Source organism: Temnothorax longispinosus, chromosome 7 (assembly GCF_030848805.1).
Source record: "Temnothorax longispinosus isolate EJ_2023e chromosome 7, Tlon_JGU_v1, whole genome shotgun sequence".
In the NCBI taxonomy this organism is placed as follows: Eukaryota; Metazoa; Arthropoda; class Insecta; order Hymenoptera; family Formicidae; genus Temnothorax; species Temnothorax longispinosus.
Genome location: NC_092364.1, coordinates 6,601,538 through 6,616,696, shown reverse-complemented (window position 1 = coordinate 6,616,696; position 15,159 = coordinate 6,601,538). Strand labels below are relative to the sequence as shown.

The following is a 15,159-nucleotide window of genomic DNA, read 5'->3' as shown; positions in this document are numbered from 1 at the left end:
AGGATTTCACTGAGAATCAGTGAGTATTTCACTGATTATGGTCAGTGAAAGTAAGATGTCACTGTAAAATCAGTTATCTGTTGGTAATGCTGATTAATGGTGGGAGAAAGCGGAACAGGATTGTGATGTCAGTGATGTGTGAAACACAAGACGAGAAGGTATACGTGACGAAGGACAAAGTGTACATACGATTACGAACAACGAGAGAAGCGGTACTGAGCTAAGCGTGCTTGCGAAAAAGGTGAGATTAAAAGTAAGTACGAAAGTTTCTTGAGCCGTAGTTCATTTACCGCGGATACTGACGAGTACGGTGGCCCAATGGGGCGAGATTATAGTTTGCCAACGGGGAAAAGATGGAGGCCCAACGGGCCCATAGTAAAGCGCGATAAACTAGAGACTGTTTCTCCCTTTTCATTTTCTGCATAAACCACGTCGTATTGAATTAGAGAACTGAACATCAAACAGAATAAAATTATTAATCTCGGTTATCGTTGGAAATAAGATTATATAAAACAAACTATATTATATATATATATATATACATATTTTTTAAATTATTTTAAAGTGTCTAAAAATTGCATTTACAAAATTGCCACAATAATTGTACGTTAACACGTTCGCTGCCGTACTGGAAATGCGATACTTCGGCCAGGAACCGGCTTTGTTTTTTGTAATGTTATGTAGTGAACATGTAACCCATCATGCGGCAGCGCGTGATCGGCACCTGACTGAAGGTACCGCATTACGCGCTGGCACGTGATTGATAGCAAACCTGTTAACGTTAACGTTAAAACTAAAAATAATTTATTTTAATTCCACTAGTTCCAACGATAACCAAACTGCAAATTAATAATTTTATTTACTTTTTTTTTCAGATCATACTGAGTGTATAAATTTTATTATGGGAATTGTAAGACAATTTAGAAATTTTAGATTTAGATGCGTTCGAGCACGAATTTATATAAGTACTATAATTTTTATTATTTTTACTCGCAAACATTTCTAATTATAAATAAAATGTGTATTATTATAGGTAAAAAGTTTGAATCTTTTTCCAAAAAAAAAAAAATTTATACAAAAATTATCTTCTTTTTCTAGTCCTCAAAACGATAATGCCCTGTTAATAATTATATAATAGCAACAATTTTCTCTATAACTTTTGTATAATTTTTATCAAACAGATATATAAATATTATATAAACATTATATCTGGTGTATCATTTTAAGTGATTCAGCTGAATATCTCTTAAAGTAAAAGAGATTGGAAAAATTGTTTCAGACAAAAGTTGAAAAGCTCTCGAGATTAGCTACAAGAATATGCATTGGAAAATATGGGTTTTCATTTAAGAAATTAAAGGTGTCGTTCACGTGAGCTTTAAACGACTATCCATGGTCAAACCAATGACACCATCTTATGTCCCCCTTCAAACCAAACAACTTTTGTCTGAAACAATTTTTCCAATCTCTTTTACTTTAAGAGATATTCAGCTGAATCACTTAAAATGATTACTGTAATTTTATGACATGTTTTCATACTAAAATTGTAATCTGCCAATCTGTCTTTAATCGTAAAAAAATTATATTTCTTAATTTTATTAGATTTGAAAATTTAAATGAATCAAGTGAAAGATTTGTCAGTCCAAGAATTAGGACAGAAAATTGAAGAACTTACGGATACGGAAACACGGAAAATTTTTAATGGTAAGTGCTTATCAGCTTATTTTAATCTTTATAATATAATTTTTCATTAAATTATGGTTTAAATGATGCTCATAATAATTTCAGGTATCTAAATATATAATCCAAATATAGATAAACAATGCAGTTAAATTGCTTTATGTGTCATAATACTGTTAAAGGAGGGTTAGATAGTTTAACTCAACATTTTCAGACAAAACATGGTCTAACAATTAAAAGAGGATTACAAAAAGGTGGATTTGAATGCGGTCAAGATAAATGTCGTAGGAGATTTTATAATTTCTACTCTTTAAGAAAGCATATACGAAAAGTTCATTTTTTTCAAGAAAATAATGATTATGATTTTTCTATGAGAAGTACAGATTCTGTTTCTTTACATAATGATTCTATAAAAATATGTATTGATTATTTTATAATTTTTTGATAGTCGATATGATACAACATTCATAAGAAGCAAAAACAAGTTTTATAAAATTTATCAAACTTTAACTTTGAATATCTTTTGAACGGTTGAATTTATGAAAAAATGATGAGAGATCTTTTTTGTAGAGCGGTAAATTTACTACAGAAAACCTATGTGACGCAATGCTGTATTACTGTTTGTTAGATAGTTATAAAATTTTTTCTATCTTACTAAATGAAAAATAAAAAATCGCGATGAGCGACCTGTTAATATTAATATTAAGGGCTAAAATTTTAACAGGTATCTTATTTTACCTTCTTGCAAGTATATATGCTATTCATAAAATGAAAAAAAAAGTTGCTCCAAAATGACACCCTAATCTTTATGTTATTGTTCGATAATATTTTTCTTTTATTTAGTTATCCACCTGAAGAAGCTAAAATAGCTCTCGCTGAAAGCATTGTAACAGAATTTCCAAAATTACGTGACTATGAAGCAACAAAAGGACATGTAAGAAATTACAAAATAATATATTTTATAATATTTAATTAAAATGAATTTATTAATCATAGTTTTTGTACAATTTTAAGGAACTTTATTATGATCCGGTTACAAAGAGAGGCTTCATTGAATATCGTCTTTGGACGATAAGAAAACAACTTTCACCTAGCAAGAAAAAATATAGTCAGGCAGCAATAAAAAAACGAAACATGAATAAAAGTAAAGCTTCCGAAGAAAATTTAAATAAAGAATTACTCCTTGAAGACTTGTATAAAGAAAAGGTATGTAGTAACAATAAAAAAACTAAAAGTCTTCTTTACCAAACCATGTGTAATTTTTTATGTATTATAATAATTTTTAATCTGTTATTGAGAAATATAATAAAACTACATAGCAAAAAAACAATAATTCTGTTATAACATTTTCATTAGATTTCATGGATGAAATTTAAAATGCCGTCAGATGCCAATAAGTTTTCTATATCACAATGCATGAGTATGACAATGAATAACCGAAGAAAATGGATTATGGAAAATGCTGTCTCAATAGATGAAATATTTGATGAGTTTCCTCGATTAGGCGATTACTCCGGGGAAATGGTAAATAATATAATGCCTTGTTTTTACAGCTTACTTGTATATTGGAAAAAATATTTTAATTTTTTACAATTGTTTTCTACGTATTTTACATTTATTATGCATAACGAATGGCACCCAATTGTCCATGTTGTCAATGGATCAAGTTAACATAAAATTTTCTGATTAGTTGATCCAGTTGAAAAACTTTAAGCATCAATTGCTCTGAGTGGTTTTGATCAATTACAATGTGGCCAAATGGGATGTTCCTATTACTAACTAAATGTATTTGATCTTTATATTTTTACAGATTAATGAAGAATTTGAAAGATTATATAAAGGAGCTTCTGATAATTTCTTGGCACGATTTGCCTCGTTTTATGTACCAAGGATCCTTGTGTATTGCAGTACAGCAAGACCAGATTTATTTAAAAAATCAAGCTTTATTGAAGATGGTAACTTTATTTAATTCTATTTCCATTTTTAATTTTAATTTTTTAATTTTTCTTATTTTTTATGGACATATTAAATATTGAAATATTATTGTAATTTTTTATATATTCAGATACGCTTCGTGCTATAACTCTACTGGCACATTTGCTTCCAGTATCAAATGCTGTGAGAAAAGGAAAACGAAAAAGAAAAGGAACTAGCAAGGAAAACTTATCAAAAGGAGTAAGTCTTTTATTTCTTATTCTTATAATTTCTTAGTATAAATTGATATAAATATGATTGTTAAAACACGATTCAAATATTTGGATATTTAATTTCAGAAGGACATTGATAACTTTGGACAACATGATGAAATTTATCCTCCCATTTTTCCAAATTCTTCTTTATTACAGATATGGCCTGTAAGTTTGGTTAGTGCATTTAAAAGTTACATATTAATACTTGCTAACACACAGAAAAATCTTTTTTTTAGGAAGGAACAAACATAGAGGCACAAGCTCTTAAGCTAAGGAATGAATCTAATAATCCAATTCAGCCCTATATTATTCTAATAAAGAGACCATCTGCAGCACAGTATTTTATTCAAGCTGGCAATCAAACTTTAACTTTGGACAATAAAACTTTGAACTCGCCTATCATGGCACTCGATTTATTGGTCAAAACATATTATGTTTTTGACGTTAAGTATCCAGAAACACTAATATATTTTTTTGATTTCTTAGAAAACTATTGTTTTAAAATATCGGGTAAAGTACAACATGCTTTGGTGTCTTCTATTCATATTAATATTTCTAATATTACACTGGATAATATTGCATAATATCTATATCTGATTCATATCATTCAATGCGCGTTTTATATTTTTGGCTACTATCTTGAATAAAATAATATTACTTCTAATTATTACGTAAGTTCTTCTGTATTGTTCTCTCTCGTGAGTACCGCTGCTTATAATCGGATTCTGTGAACGCCTCCTCCAAGCACTAGGGAATGTAACCTAACAAAAAAAGCTACAGGATATTACTTTGGAATCATTTTCTAGAGATTTTTTTATTGCAATATTTACTTGATAATCTTCGGCTTTATCTTTCGCTTTTTTCGTTCTGTCTGGAAGGTGGTAAAGACTCACCCTTGTCTAACGCTTCCTAGATTGTATTCCTTTGCAACATTGTTAGCTTGGAGAGACGCGTTAAAAATTGTGTAAAAAACAGGATTCTTTGCGCAAAGCTCAATATATTTAACACGCGTCGAATATTGGTCATTATTGTTTACTTACGCTTAATAAGATTTTTCGTTTCCTCGCTGTATTTCGCTTTTGGGGGATTGTGAAACGCGCCCACCCCCTGATCATTCTTATGTTTAATTTTTAATTGACTTAAATCTTGACATTGTTGAATAAACTGAATAAAATAAAAATTATAACATGTATTAAGGTTATTACTCTTTGTTACTGTTTGCTCACATTACTGATTTTGCTGCTCTAAGTCACTGTTTTAGTAGTGTAATATTACTGATTGAAATAGTCAATATTACTGATTTAATCAGCTCACATTACTGATTTTGCTGCTTTAAGTCACTGTTTTAATAGTGTAATATTACTGATTGAAATAGTCAATATTACTGATTTAATCAGCTCACATTACTGATTTGGCTGCTTTAAGTCACTGTTTCTAGCAGTCCAATATTACTGATTGAAACAGTCAATAATAACTAATTCTTTCAGTGAAATATCACTGATTCTCAGTGGTATACTTATAACTGCTTCAATCAGTGACTATTTACTGTTTCTCAGTAAAAATACACTGATTCTCTTTTAGAGAGTACGTTCTCCATGCAGTCGAATTCTAGTCTAACATCCACGGTGGCGTTTTTGACGGATTCGTTTTGGCGAGAGCAATCGATGATCACAAACGGACCGTTACGTAGAAAAGTCGAAACGGTGAGACTCGGCTCGAGATATTCGTATCCGTAGTATCCCTTGCAGAAACGTGCGTACATATCGTACAGAATCGCCCATCTGTGTTTACCAAAGTCCAAATTCAGGTCGTCGTACGGATAAACTTCCGAGTTTAGATAGAGTTTTACGTTGGTCAAGTTGCAGTCGTCGAATCGGCTTGTGTCGGCGGACATGACGTTCTTCCGACCCGTCTGCAGAGCGAAGACGACGTATCGCGGTTTCTCGAGCTGGGTCGCGGTCTTAATGGCCCACGAGTGCTTGGTCGTGTTCTGCAACAGGAAATACTCGTACAGATCCCACGAACGGAAACCCATACTTAGATATCGTCCGTCTTCCAAGGTGCACAGCATCGACAGCTTGTTGATCTCGTTCAATACCACGTGAGGCATTCGCCATTGTATCTTGAGTATTTTGATAGTAGGCTCCAACGCGAGACTTCCCACCAGGGAATTGTTGTCGTTGCGCGCTCGTATCAAGATCAATTCGTGACGAGCGTTGATCACCACGCGTTTGTAATCCTCGCAAAATCCCAGTAACAAGTTAAGCAGTACGCAGAAATTGAAATATCCGTTCGGGTTATTATGTGGTTCCCAGCCCGCGTTTCGCAGGATCACGCTTCTGTCGGACGATACCGTAACGTAGTTCTTGAGCGTGCTGGTTATTCCTACGTTTCTGCAGCGATCAATCTCCATACCGTCGAGCTCGTATCGAATCTCGTCGAACATGAACGCGACGCAATTAGTACCCAATACCACGTTATCGGCTTGACCGGCTGCTCTGGTCACCGCCAATGTTCCTTCGACGTAGAGAAAACTTTTGCACGGCAACGTATACAGATCCTGCTGTTGTATGGGTATTCGTATCTCGTCGCTATAGTCAAACGTTGTGTTGGCGTACGGGTTGTACGTGTGAGTCTCGATTTTGACGATGCGATCGTCAAAGACCGGCTCGCCTCCAATGTTGAGAATTTCAGTCATCGTTCAGATGTTTCGCACCGCGAATCCCAGAGATTGTAAAAACTTAACGTTCGACGCGTTGAGCTTCTTTTTCGTCGCTTGTTTAAAGCCGCCGAATGTCGACTTGACGATATCGTCGATCGACGCAGCCGTAAAGATATTATTGTTATCTGTCGCGTGCTCAACGAGTCGTTCAACACTAGCATCTCACGTGTCGCGCGTACACTCACGCTCACGCACACACTGACGCGTACACTCACGCTCACACTCACGCTCACGCACACACTGGCGCGTTATCGCTCTCGCTGTCGTACGTGCAATCTGACGGTGATCTCTTCTCCGCGAAAATCGAGCAATCGTCCGTCTTGATCAGCGACGCGTATTGTTAGATTCGTAACGCTCCGCGCGATGATCGGCAGGTAAATGATCTGCGCCGGCGTTTCCGATATCTTATATCCCGGTGGTACGCTCGGTGAAAATTCGTGTATCGTATGAACGCGTTTGCCGTTGCTGTACGCACCCGCGGTCACGTTACACTCCACGCGGATAATGTTTACATTGATAATATTAATCGGTGCGTCCGATTCGTGCCACTGTCCCGGCTGCAATATACGCGTCGACAAGAATCCCAGCAGCGATCCGACGTTGTTCGGTTTGTTAAAGTTCACTCTGAAAGCGCACTTGATCTTGCTCTTCATCGTATTGTAATTTGCGCGGAGCACTATCGGGTATTCCGCGACCTCGTCTTCGTAGCCGTTCGCGCGAACGGTCTCCTCTCGCGCGATATCCGCGATCGACGTACGACGATCGTCGTTGGAACGAACCACGCGTCGCGGACGTTTACGTGAAATTTCACGTTTCAAAAACTCGTGTATGGCCCGTATCTCGTACGATCCCTCTGGAATCGTAATTTCCGTGTCATCCTTGTCGAAATAAAATTTATTATTCGAAGAATTCACGTTCGGAATCGTGTGATAAGTCTCGAAACACGTAGCCCGAGCTCGTAGTCACCGTCGCTCAGATCCACGGCGGGAAAATAGTGCTCCGCGAGGATGCTGCTCTTCCCCGTCAGCGTGAACGTTATTGACATGTCGGCGGAAGCTGTTCGACGAACACTGAGTCTCCACACGGCGCGTCGTCAGGTTTTAAATTAGCGCCGATCGTCGTCGATCGTTCGGAGAAATTGCAAACATAATTGTCCACAGATGCTCTGATCGTATCGTTGATGAGACGTGCGATTGTACTCAATTTTCATCACGCTCGGTCCGAAATATCGCACCAGTTCTTTCGGTGGTCGAAGATTGCCGAAACTGTCGAAATATACGACTCCATCTCCCCTCTTGGCGTACGCTACCCAATGAGTACCGGGGCCCGCTGCATCGTCCAAATTCACGATACCGCTCTCGTTTCGACGTATGCCATTGACGATCGGTAACGAATCACGCATGAAAACACCTCTGAAGAACGGTACAAGCATTTGCCTTGCCAGTCGACTCAATTGTACGTTAGTCGTAATACCCGTGGGCATATTTAACGTCTTTTTTGACGTTTTTTTTTAATCCGCAACGCTACTCCTCGCCCGCGTTTGTGCGGGCCGAGATACAGTCTTTGTCCATATTTGTACGGAGCGAGATAAAGTCCGCGACCTTCCATGGCGCGATTGTGACGTTGCGTCTCTTCCAGCTGTCGCCGCGCGGCTTTGCTAGCGTTCATCGCCGTTGTAATTCCGGCCGCTCCGCCGGCCAGAGAACCGAGAACTCCCAACAACGGTAGAATTGGCAACACGCCGCCTCGTTTCGCTGTTGGAAGTATCCGTTTCTTCGTCGACCTTTTCCTCGTTCGTGTTTTCCGTGATTTCAAGCCCATTCCAAGCTTCAGGACGCGAGGACCGGGAAACGGATCTGAATGAAACTTTTTCCCATAATAGCCCTTCACTAATAGTAAAACATAGTGAAGCGCTAGCGCGCAACTCTCAGCCGTTTTCGAGAAAAAAATTCGTGAAAACTTTGCGACGCAAGTCTACCGGTTCGCCAGCGGAGATCTTCGATGAAGCGGCGTAGCCGCGCAGCTAAGGCGCGTGTCTGCTACATCGCTGGCCCGGGTTCGATTCCCGTTGATCTTTTGCAAATCTTTTTTTTTAACTTTATTTTTTTTTCCTTATTAGCATTAATGATAAAAATGTTAAATTGAAGCAAAATAAATAAATTTAATAATTTTAATAAAAAATAAGCAAAATAAAAGGAAATGCGTACCTTACCTTTACAAAATGTTTTCAATACACAGTAATTAATAATAATTATTTCTCGCTGCTTCTCAAATGTTATAAATAAGTTTGAGGACAATAATTAATTGTAAGTTAGAGCACTTTTGAAATAATAAAACATAATAAATTATTTTTTATACTATTTAATCAATGAACAAGAATATAAAGAAATATATGTATATATACTGATATTACATAGAAATATATTGTTTTTCTGTAGAAGGCTTTTAATGAAACTTATTCATTGTCACTTTCGATGCCCTGCGGATATCGTTCACAATGTCCTACATGATAATTATCGTAAAAACATTTAAAACAAAGATATATCATACACCAGGCACATCTTATAAAAGAAATTTCTTTACAGACGCTACAGTTTTGCTTTCCAAGCATTATTGGAAAGCAGATTTCGTTGACATTTGAAAAACAGGTTCTCTCTTCCACTAATTTTGCAGCATACCAGGCATATTTTATCATATTTGTGAAAGAAGGAGCGCTTAATTGGTGGTGAACTAGAGAATGAATTTTTATAGCATCTTCACGAGATGCTATTTTCCTTTGTTCTTTTATTAACGCAGGAGCATTTTGCAATCTTTTTATCAAATTCTTTACCTGTCGATAAAAATAAACGTCGCAAGGCTGACAAAATGGGGTGCATTTTCCAGGTATAACTTTGAGGGTGCACGTTGCATTCCCGTCATTTCCGAAAACTTCGTCATGCAAAGGAGCATCAGTCTGTCGTCCCCAAGAATCAATAATTAGAAGAAAATTGTTGTCTGTTACGTACGGTTTTAATGTTGTTTCTAAATACTTTTTGTATAAATCTTTTGTTAATTTACCCGATTTTGAGCAAGTAACGACAACATTTCCAAATTCTGCTGTTAATTTTTCAACAGTTTTTGATACTGTAGGACCAAATGTCAACGAAATCTGCTTTCCAATAATGCTTGGAAAGCAAAACTGTAGCGTCTGTAAAGAAATTTCTTTTATAAGATGTGCCTGGTGTATGATATATCTTTGTTTTAAATGTTTTTACGATAATTATCATGTAGGACATTGTGAACGATATCCGCAGGGCATCGAAAGTGACAATGAATAAGTTTCATTAAAAGCCTTCTACAGAAAAACAATATATTTCTATGTAATATCAGTATATATACATATATTTCTTTATATTCTTGTTCATTGATTAAATAGTATAAAAAATAATTTATTATGTTTTATTATTTCAAAAGTGCTCTAACTTACAATTAATTATTGTCCTCAAACTTATTTATAACATTTGAGAAGCAGCGAGAAATAATTATTATTAATTACTGTGTATTGAAAACATTTTGTAAAGGTAAGGTACGCATTTCCTTTTATTTTGCTTATTTTTTATTAAAATTATTAAATTTATTTATTTTGCTTCAATTTAACATTTTTATCATTAATGCTAATAAGGAAAAAAAAATAAAGTAAAAAAAAAAAAGATTTGCAAAAGATCAACGGGAATCGAACCCGGGCCAGCGATGTAGCAGACACGCGCCTTAGCTGCGCGGCTACGCCGCTTCATCGAAGATCTCCGCTGGCGAACCGGTAGACTTGCGTCGCAAAGTTTTCACGAATTTTTTTCTCGAAAACGGCTGAGAGTTGCGCGCTAGCGCTTCACTATGTTTTACTATTAGTGAAGGGCTATTATGGGAAAAAGTTTCATTCAGATCCGTTTCCCGGTCCTCGCGTCCTCCCCTTGTTAGCCTTCATGGCAGCCCAGACGGCTGTAGCGGCTGCCCTCTCTCCGAGAGCCGAATCTCTCGCGATGACGCGTTCTAGCGCTCTCTCGGCGAGTATCTTGTCCGCCGCGTGTCTCTCGGTGAGGCCTTTGTTACGCGAATAGTTTATGTCATGGTCGCGACACGCCACGTCCAATGGATTTACACCCGGATCACCTCTAGCCAATCGTTCTTGCAAACGAGTACCCGTACCGCAAAACTGATAGCGGGAATGTGCAGTTCGAACGGAAGTGCACCTATCGCGCGATTAAACAGACCTCTACCTGTTTTTTTTATTTTCGTTGACATTTGCCGCATTCGGCGCTAAAATCGCAAATGTCCGAAGGTCTCTGTGCGACTGAGCGATTCGCGGTTCCGCTCGCCTATAAATAGACGTTCGAACGATAAAGTTCGATTCAGTCGTACAAAGTGTGAGGGAAAAAAATGAGATTTGTGCGACAACCGTTAGCGATTCGCGTGACGAATTGCGACGACAGATCACGGTCGATGGAGGGCAACGCGGATAGGCGCAGACACGGTACGATGCTGCCGACTACTATACGTGCGATTATTTGCGGTCCCTCGAATTGCGGTAAAACCAACGTTCTAATAAGTTTGCTGGAAAGTCCGCACGGTGTACGTTTCGAGAACGTGTACGTGTACTCGAAATCGCTGCAACAACCGAAATATCGATATCTGGAGAATTTATTGACATCGATCGATGAAATCGGCTACTACACCTTCTCCAATAACAGTGACGTCATTCCACCGAGCGACGCGTGTCCAAACCAAGGATGCCAGATTCGCGGTTTTTGCCAGCCAGCCAGTGGTGGGGATGGGCAGAGATGCCAACTTTACGGCTCAGCAACGCAGCCGAGCCGGCCGAGCACTTCGGCTGGCTTCGGCCAGCTTCGAGCGTCAGCGGTAGAAGAGGATAAACAGATCTGTTGTCTTCTTCTTCTCTCTCGGCTATTGGCTATGCGATTTCGGATCTCGTGAATGCCGAGTTGGCGAGGCGACCAAACAACGCGTGACATTATATCGGCGCGCGACACTAATTATCGATGTATTTTTCTATTAATAAATCTAAAAAATTATTATATACATTGTTTTACATGGCAATACAAAAATTTGAATAAAATATAAAAATCCACTCTTGCCCAATATGTACGTTTTTTTATTTAAAAAGAATCTGTTTATTCAACAATCTCTATTTAAAGAATTAATTTCAGCGCAATGATATTATTAAGTACTGAAAAAAATTATAGTTAATACTGTAATTTTTTCTGTTTTTGAATTTATTTTCCATTAAATGTATAACGTACCGTACATATTGTTGCTCAACGGAAACCGCGAGAAGGTGGTGGTCTCTTCCGTCAGGAGGGAAATGTAAAAATAATTTTTTACATTTCTCTGGGTGTATGTGTGTGTGTGTGTGTGTGTGTGTGTGTGTACACTACACATGCATTTATATTCTACAAACGATCGAGATGGCTATTACGAAAAGATTTCTTACGCTTCTAATTTTTAAGCGTGATGTCTACTACGGACAAGATGTTTTACACGTTTATCATTTTGAAGCGTGATGTCTTTTATAGACAAAATTGCCAATATAATAAACAAATAAATTTTTCATTCCTTCGGCTATAATTGGCACACAATCATCGTGACGATTCGACCATTGGTTTTGCTCCTCGTCGTCAAGACGTTAATAATCTTTGATACTTTTATTGGTACGACGCCCTACACGGAATGAGGGAGGTTTTAGGTTCGAACCCTGGCTGAGGTAATATTTTTCGCAATTTTAAATTATTTTAAATATGAGATGCTTATATATAAGTGTCAAAGATTATTAACATCTTGACGACGAGGACCAAAACCAATGGTCGAATCGTCACGATGATTGTGTGCCAATTATAGCCGAAGGAATGAAAAATTTATTTGTTTATTATATTGGCAATTTTGTCTATAAAAGACATCACGCTTCAAAATGATAAACGTGTAAAACATCTTGTCCGTAGTAGACATCACGCTTAAAAATTAGAAGCGTAAGAAATCTTTTCGTAATAGCCATCTCGATCGTTTGTAGAATATAAATGCATGTGTAGTGTACACACACACACACACACACACACATACACCCAGAGAAATGTAAAAAATTATTTTTACATTTCCCTCCTGACGGAAGAGACCACCACCTTCTCGCGGTTTCCGTTGAACAACAATATGTACGGTACGTTATACATTTAATGGAAAATAAATTCAAAAACAGAAAAAATTACAGTATTAACTATAATTTTTTTCAGTACTTAATAATATCATTGCGCTGAAATTAATTCTTTAAATAGAGATTGTTGAATAAACAGATTCTTTTTAAATAAAAAAACGTACATATTGGCCAAGAGTGGATTTTTATATTTTATTCAAATTTTTGTATTGCCATGTAAAACAATGTATATAATAATTTTTTAGATTTATTAATAGAAAAATACATCGATAATTAGTGTCGCGCGCCGATATAATGTCACGCGTTGTTTGGTCGCCTCGCCAACTCGGCATTCACGAGATCCGAAATCGCATAGCCAATAGTCGAGAGAGAAGAAGAAGACAACAGATCTGTTTATCCTCTTCTACCGCTGACGCTCGAAGCTGGCCGAAGCCAGCCGAAGTGCTCGGCCGGCTCGGCTGCGTTGCTGAGCCGTAAAGTTGGCATCTCTGCCCATCCCCACCACTGGCTGGCTGTGGCTGGCAAAAACCGCGAGTCTGGCATCCTTGGTCCAAACTCGATATTCGTCTTCGACGAGTGGCGTTGCGATAAGCAAGATACTGTGAGAGAGTATTTCTCAATGGGCCAGGCACTCGAGCGTCGACTGCTTTTATCTTTGCATACGTATGCGATATACCGAACATCTGATACGCGACAACGCGAATCTTGCTGATCCTGTTCAAACAGGATGGCACTAATTTTGAAACACGTGTCAACGATCACGTAAAATACCGACATGTCGTACGATGATTTTTGCTCGTTGTGCCACGATTGTTGGCAATGCAAGTACGGATTGCTCGTAGTGATAGACAAGGACAGCGCGCTTTCGAACGGGCGATACAGGATTTAACGTGTTCGCGATACCGCAAAAACGGTCAGTCGTTGCCGATACGTTGTCGAAGGTGAAACAACGTTAGCATTACAGAGAAAGATCGACACTCTGCTTTGTTTTTTCCCCCCACGATGGCTGCGATCGACGGGAGCGAGACGATTCGCGAGCGCGAGAAGATCGTAAAAGATATTGCGAAAACGAGTAATTCGATTCGCAAGAAACTTCGCGCTTTGAAGACCGGTAAGATCGAGAAGGACATTGAGTTGGACACGCACTTTAAACCCCTCATCGGGCCACTGAAAAAGATCGTCGACAACTCGAGCTTGACCGCGGTGAAAAAAGAGGAGCCGACGGACCCTTACGGAAAAAAACTATTGGAATGCTAATAGTAACTATTGAAATGATAATAGTAACTATTAAATGCCAATAATTATAAGCAGTGATTACTACTGCAATGCTTACTGTAATACTGGTAATAAGTAGTGTCCACTACGCAATTATTACTATTGACCAGTGTAAATTATTAGAATGTAACAGTAGATACTACTGCCATTAGTGCAAAAATTTAACAGTATACACTGTTATACTAATCATTCAACAATGCGAATTAATAGTGTGCAGAAGTTTGCAATATTAAACCAAATAGTGCACATTCTGTATGGTGCAGAAGTATATTTCCGCCATGGATGCACTTATGAAAGTTTAATTGGTATATATATATATATATATATATATATATATACCTAGGTTTCCTTATTTTTGTCTAGTGAGGCCCTTGTAAGGATTTGAAAAAGATGTTTTAACTTCTTAAATACTTATTTATTAGGGCTAACCGGATGAGGTCCCGATCATTATTTATTAGGCATGCCATAAGAAAAGTTTTCTTATTTTTGTCTAATAAGGCCCTTGTAAAGATTTGATAAGAATGTTTTAACTTTATAAATATGTTTTTTTTATAAATATATTTACGAACACAAAATTTCATAATAAGCCGGCACTGGTTTCTGACATTCACCCGACATTAAGAAATATTATATCATATATCCAATTCAAAATTTTATTACTCTTTTTTAACTGAATTTGTTTCTTGATGTGATTTTTGAAAAATTATATATTTGCGCTGGTTATGACATATGTAGACTATATATAACGCTTACATCAAATTAAGAAGTAGTCTACCACGTAAGGCAGTTGGCTCACGATGCAGAGGTCCCGAGTTCGAATCCCACCAAGGTAAGTATGTTTTTCAAATACGAAAAAATATTTATAATCATAGACTGCATCTTAAGAAATAAATTTAGTTAAAAAATAGTAATAAAATTTCGAAATAAATATTTTTTTATGTCGGGTGAATAATTATTCAGTGAAACATGTAGAGAGTACTAGTGCGGACGTAACACTACTAGTGCGAATTCCAACAGTGCGCGAAATTACTATTGAGTAGTGTGCACTAATAGTTACGAATAGTTGTCATTTCGATAGTTACTACAAGTTTTTTTCCGTG

General features: G+C 37.1%; 2 protein-coding genes across 2 annotated transcripts in view; one reads left to right on the top strand and one right to left on the bottom strand.

Annotated features, from left to right (window-relative positions):
• LOC139816392 (uncharacterized) overlaps positions 1 to 5,056 on the top strand; it is a 12,466-nt gene extending 7,410 nt beyond the window's left edge. Inside the window, exons 2-9 of the mRNA XM_071783884.1 lie at positions 1,918 to 1,931; positions 2,521 to 2,611; positions 2,692 to 2,883; positions 3,034 to 3,201; positions 3,488 to 3,632; positions 3,743 to 3,852; positions 3,951 to 4,031; positions 4,103 to 5,056. Coding sequence (XP_071639985.1) covers positions 1,918 to 1,931; positions 2,521 to 2,611; positions 2,692 to 2,883; positions 3,034 to 3,201; positions 3,488 to 3,632; positions 3,743 to 3,852; positions 3,951 to 4,031; positions 4,103 to 4,450 — 1,149 coding nt within the window. The 3' untranslated portion in view covers positions 4,451 to 5,056. The remainder of the gene's footprint in view (positions 1 to 1,917; positions 1,932 to 2,520; positions 2,612 to 2,691; positions 2,884 to 3,033; positions 3,202 to 3,487; positions 3,633 to 3,742; positions 3,853 to 3,950; positions 4,032 to 4,102) is intronic.
• Positions 5,057 to 5,418: 362 nt separating this feature from the next.
• Positions 5,419 to 6,564, bottom strand: LOC139816391 (uncharacterized). Its single transcript, XM_071783883.1, has one exon. It carries the CDS (start codon positions 6,562 to 6,564, stop codon positions 5,419 to 5,421), a length of 1,146 nt encoding a protein of 381 aa, XP_071639984.1.
• Positions 6,565 to 15,159: the final 8,595 nt, after the last annotated feature.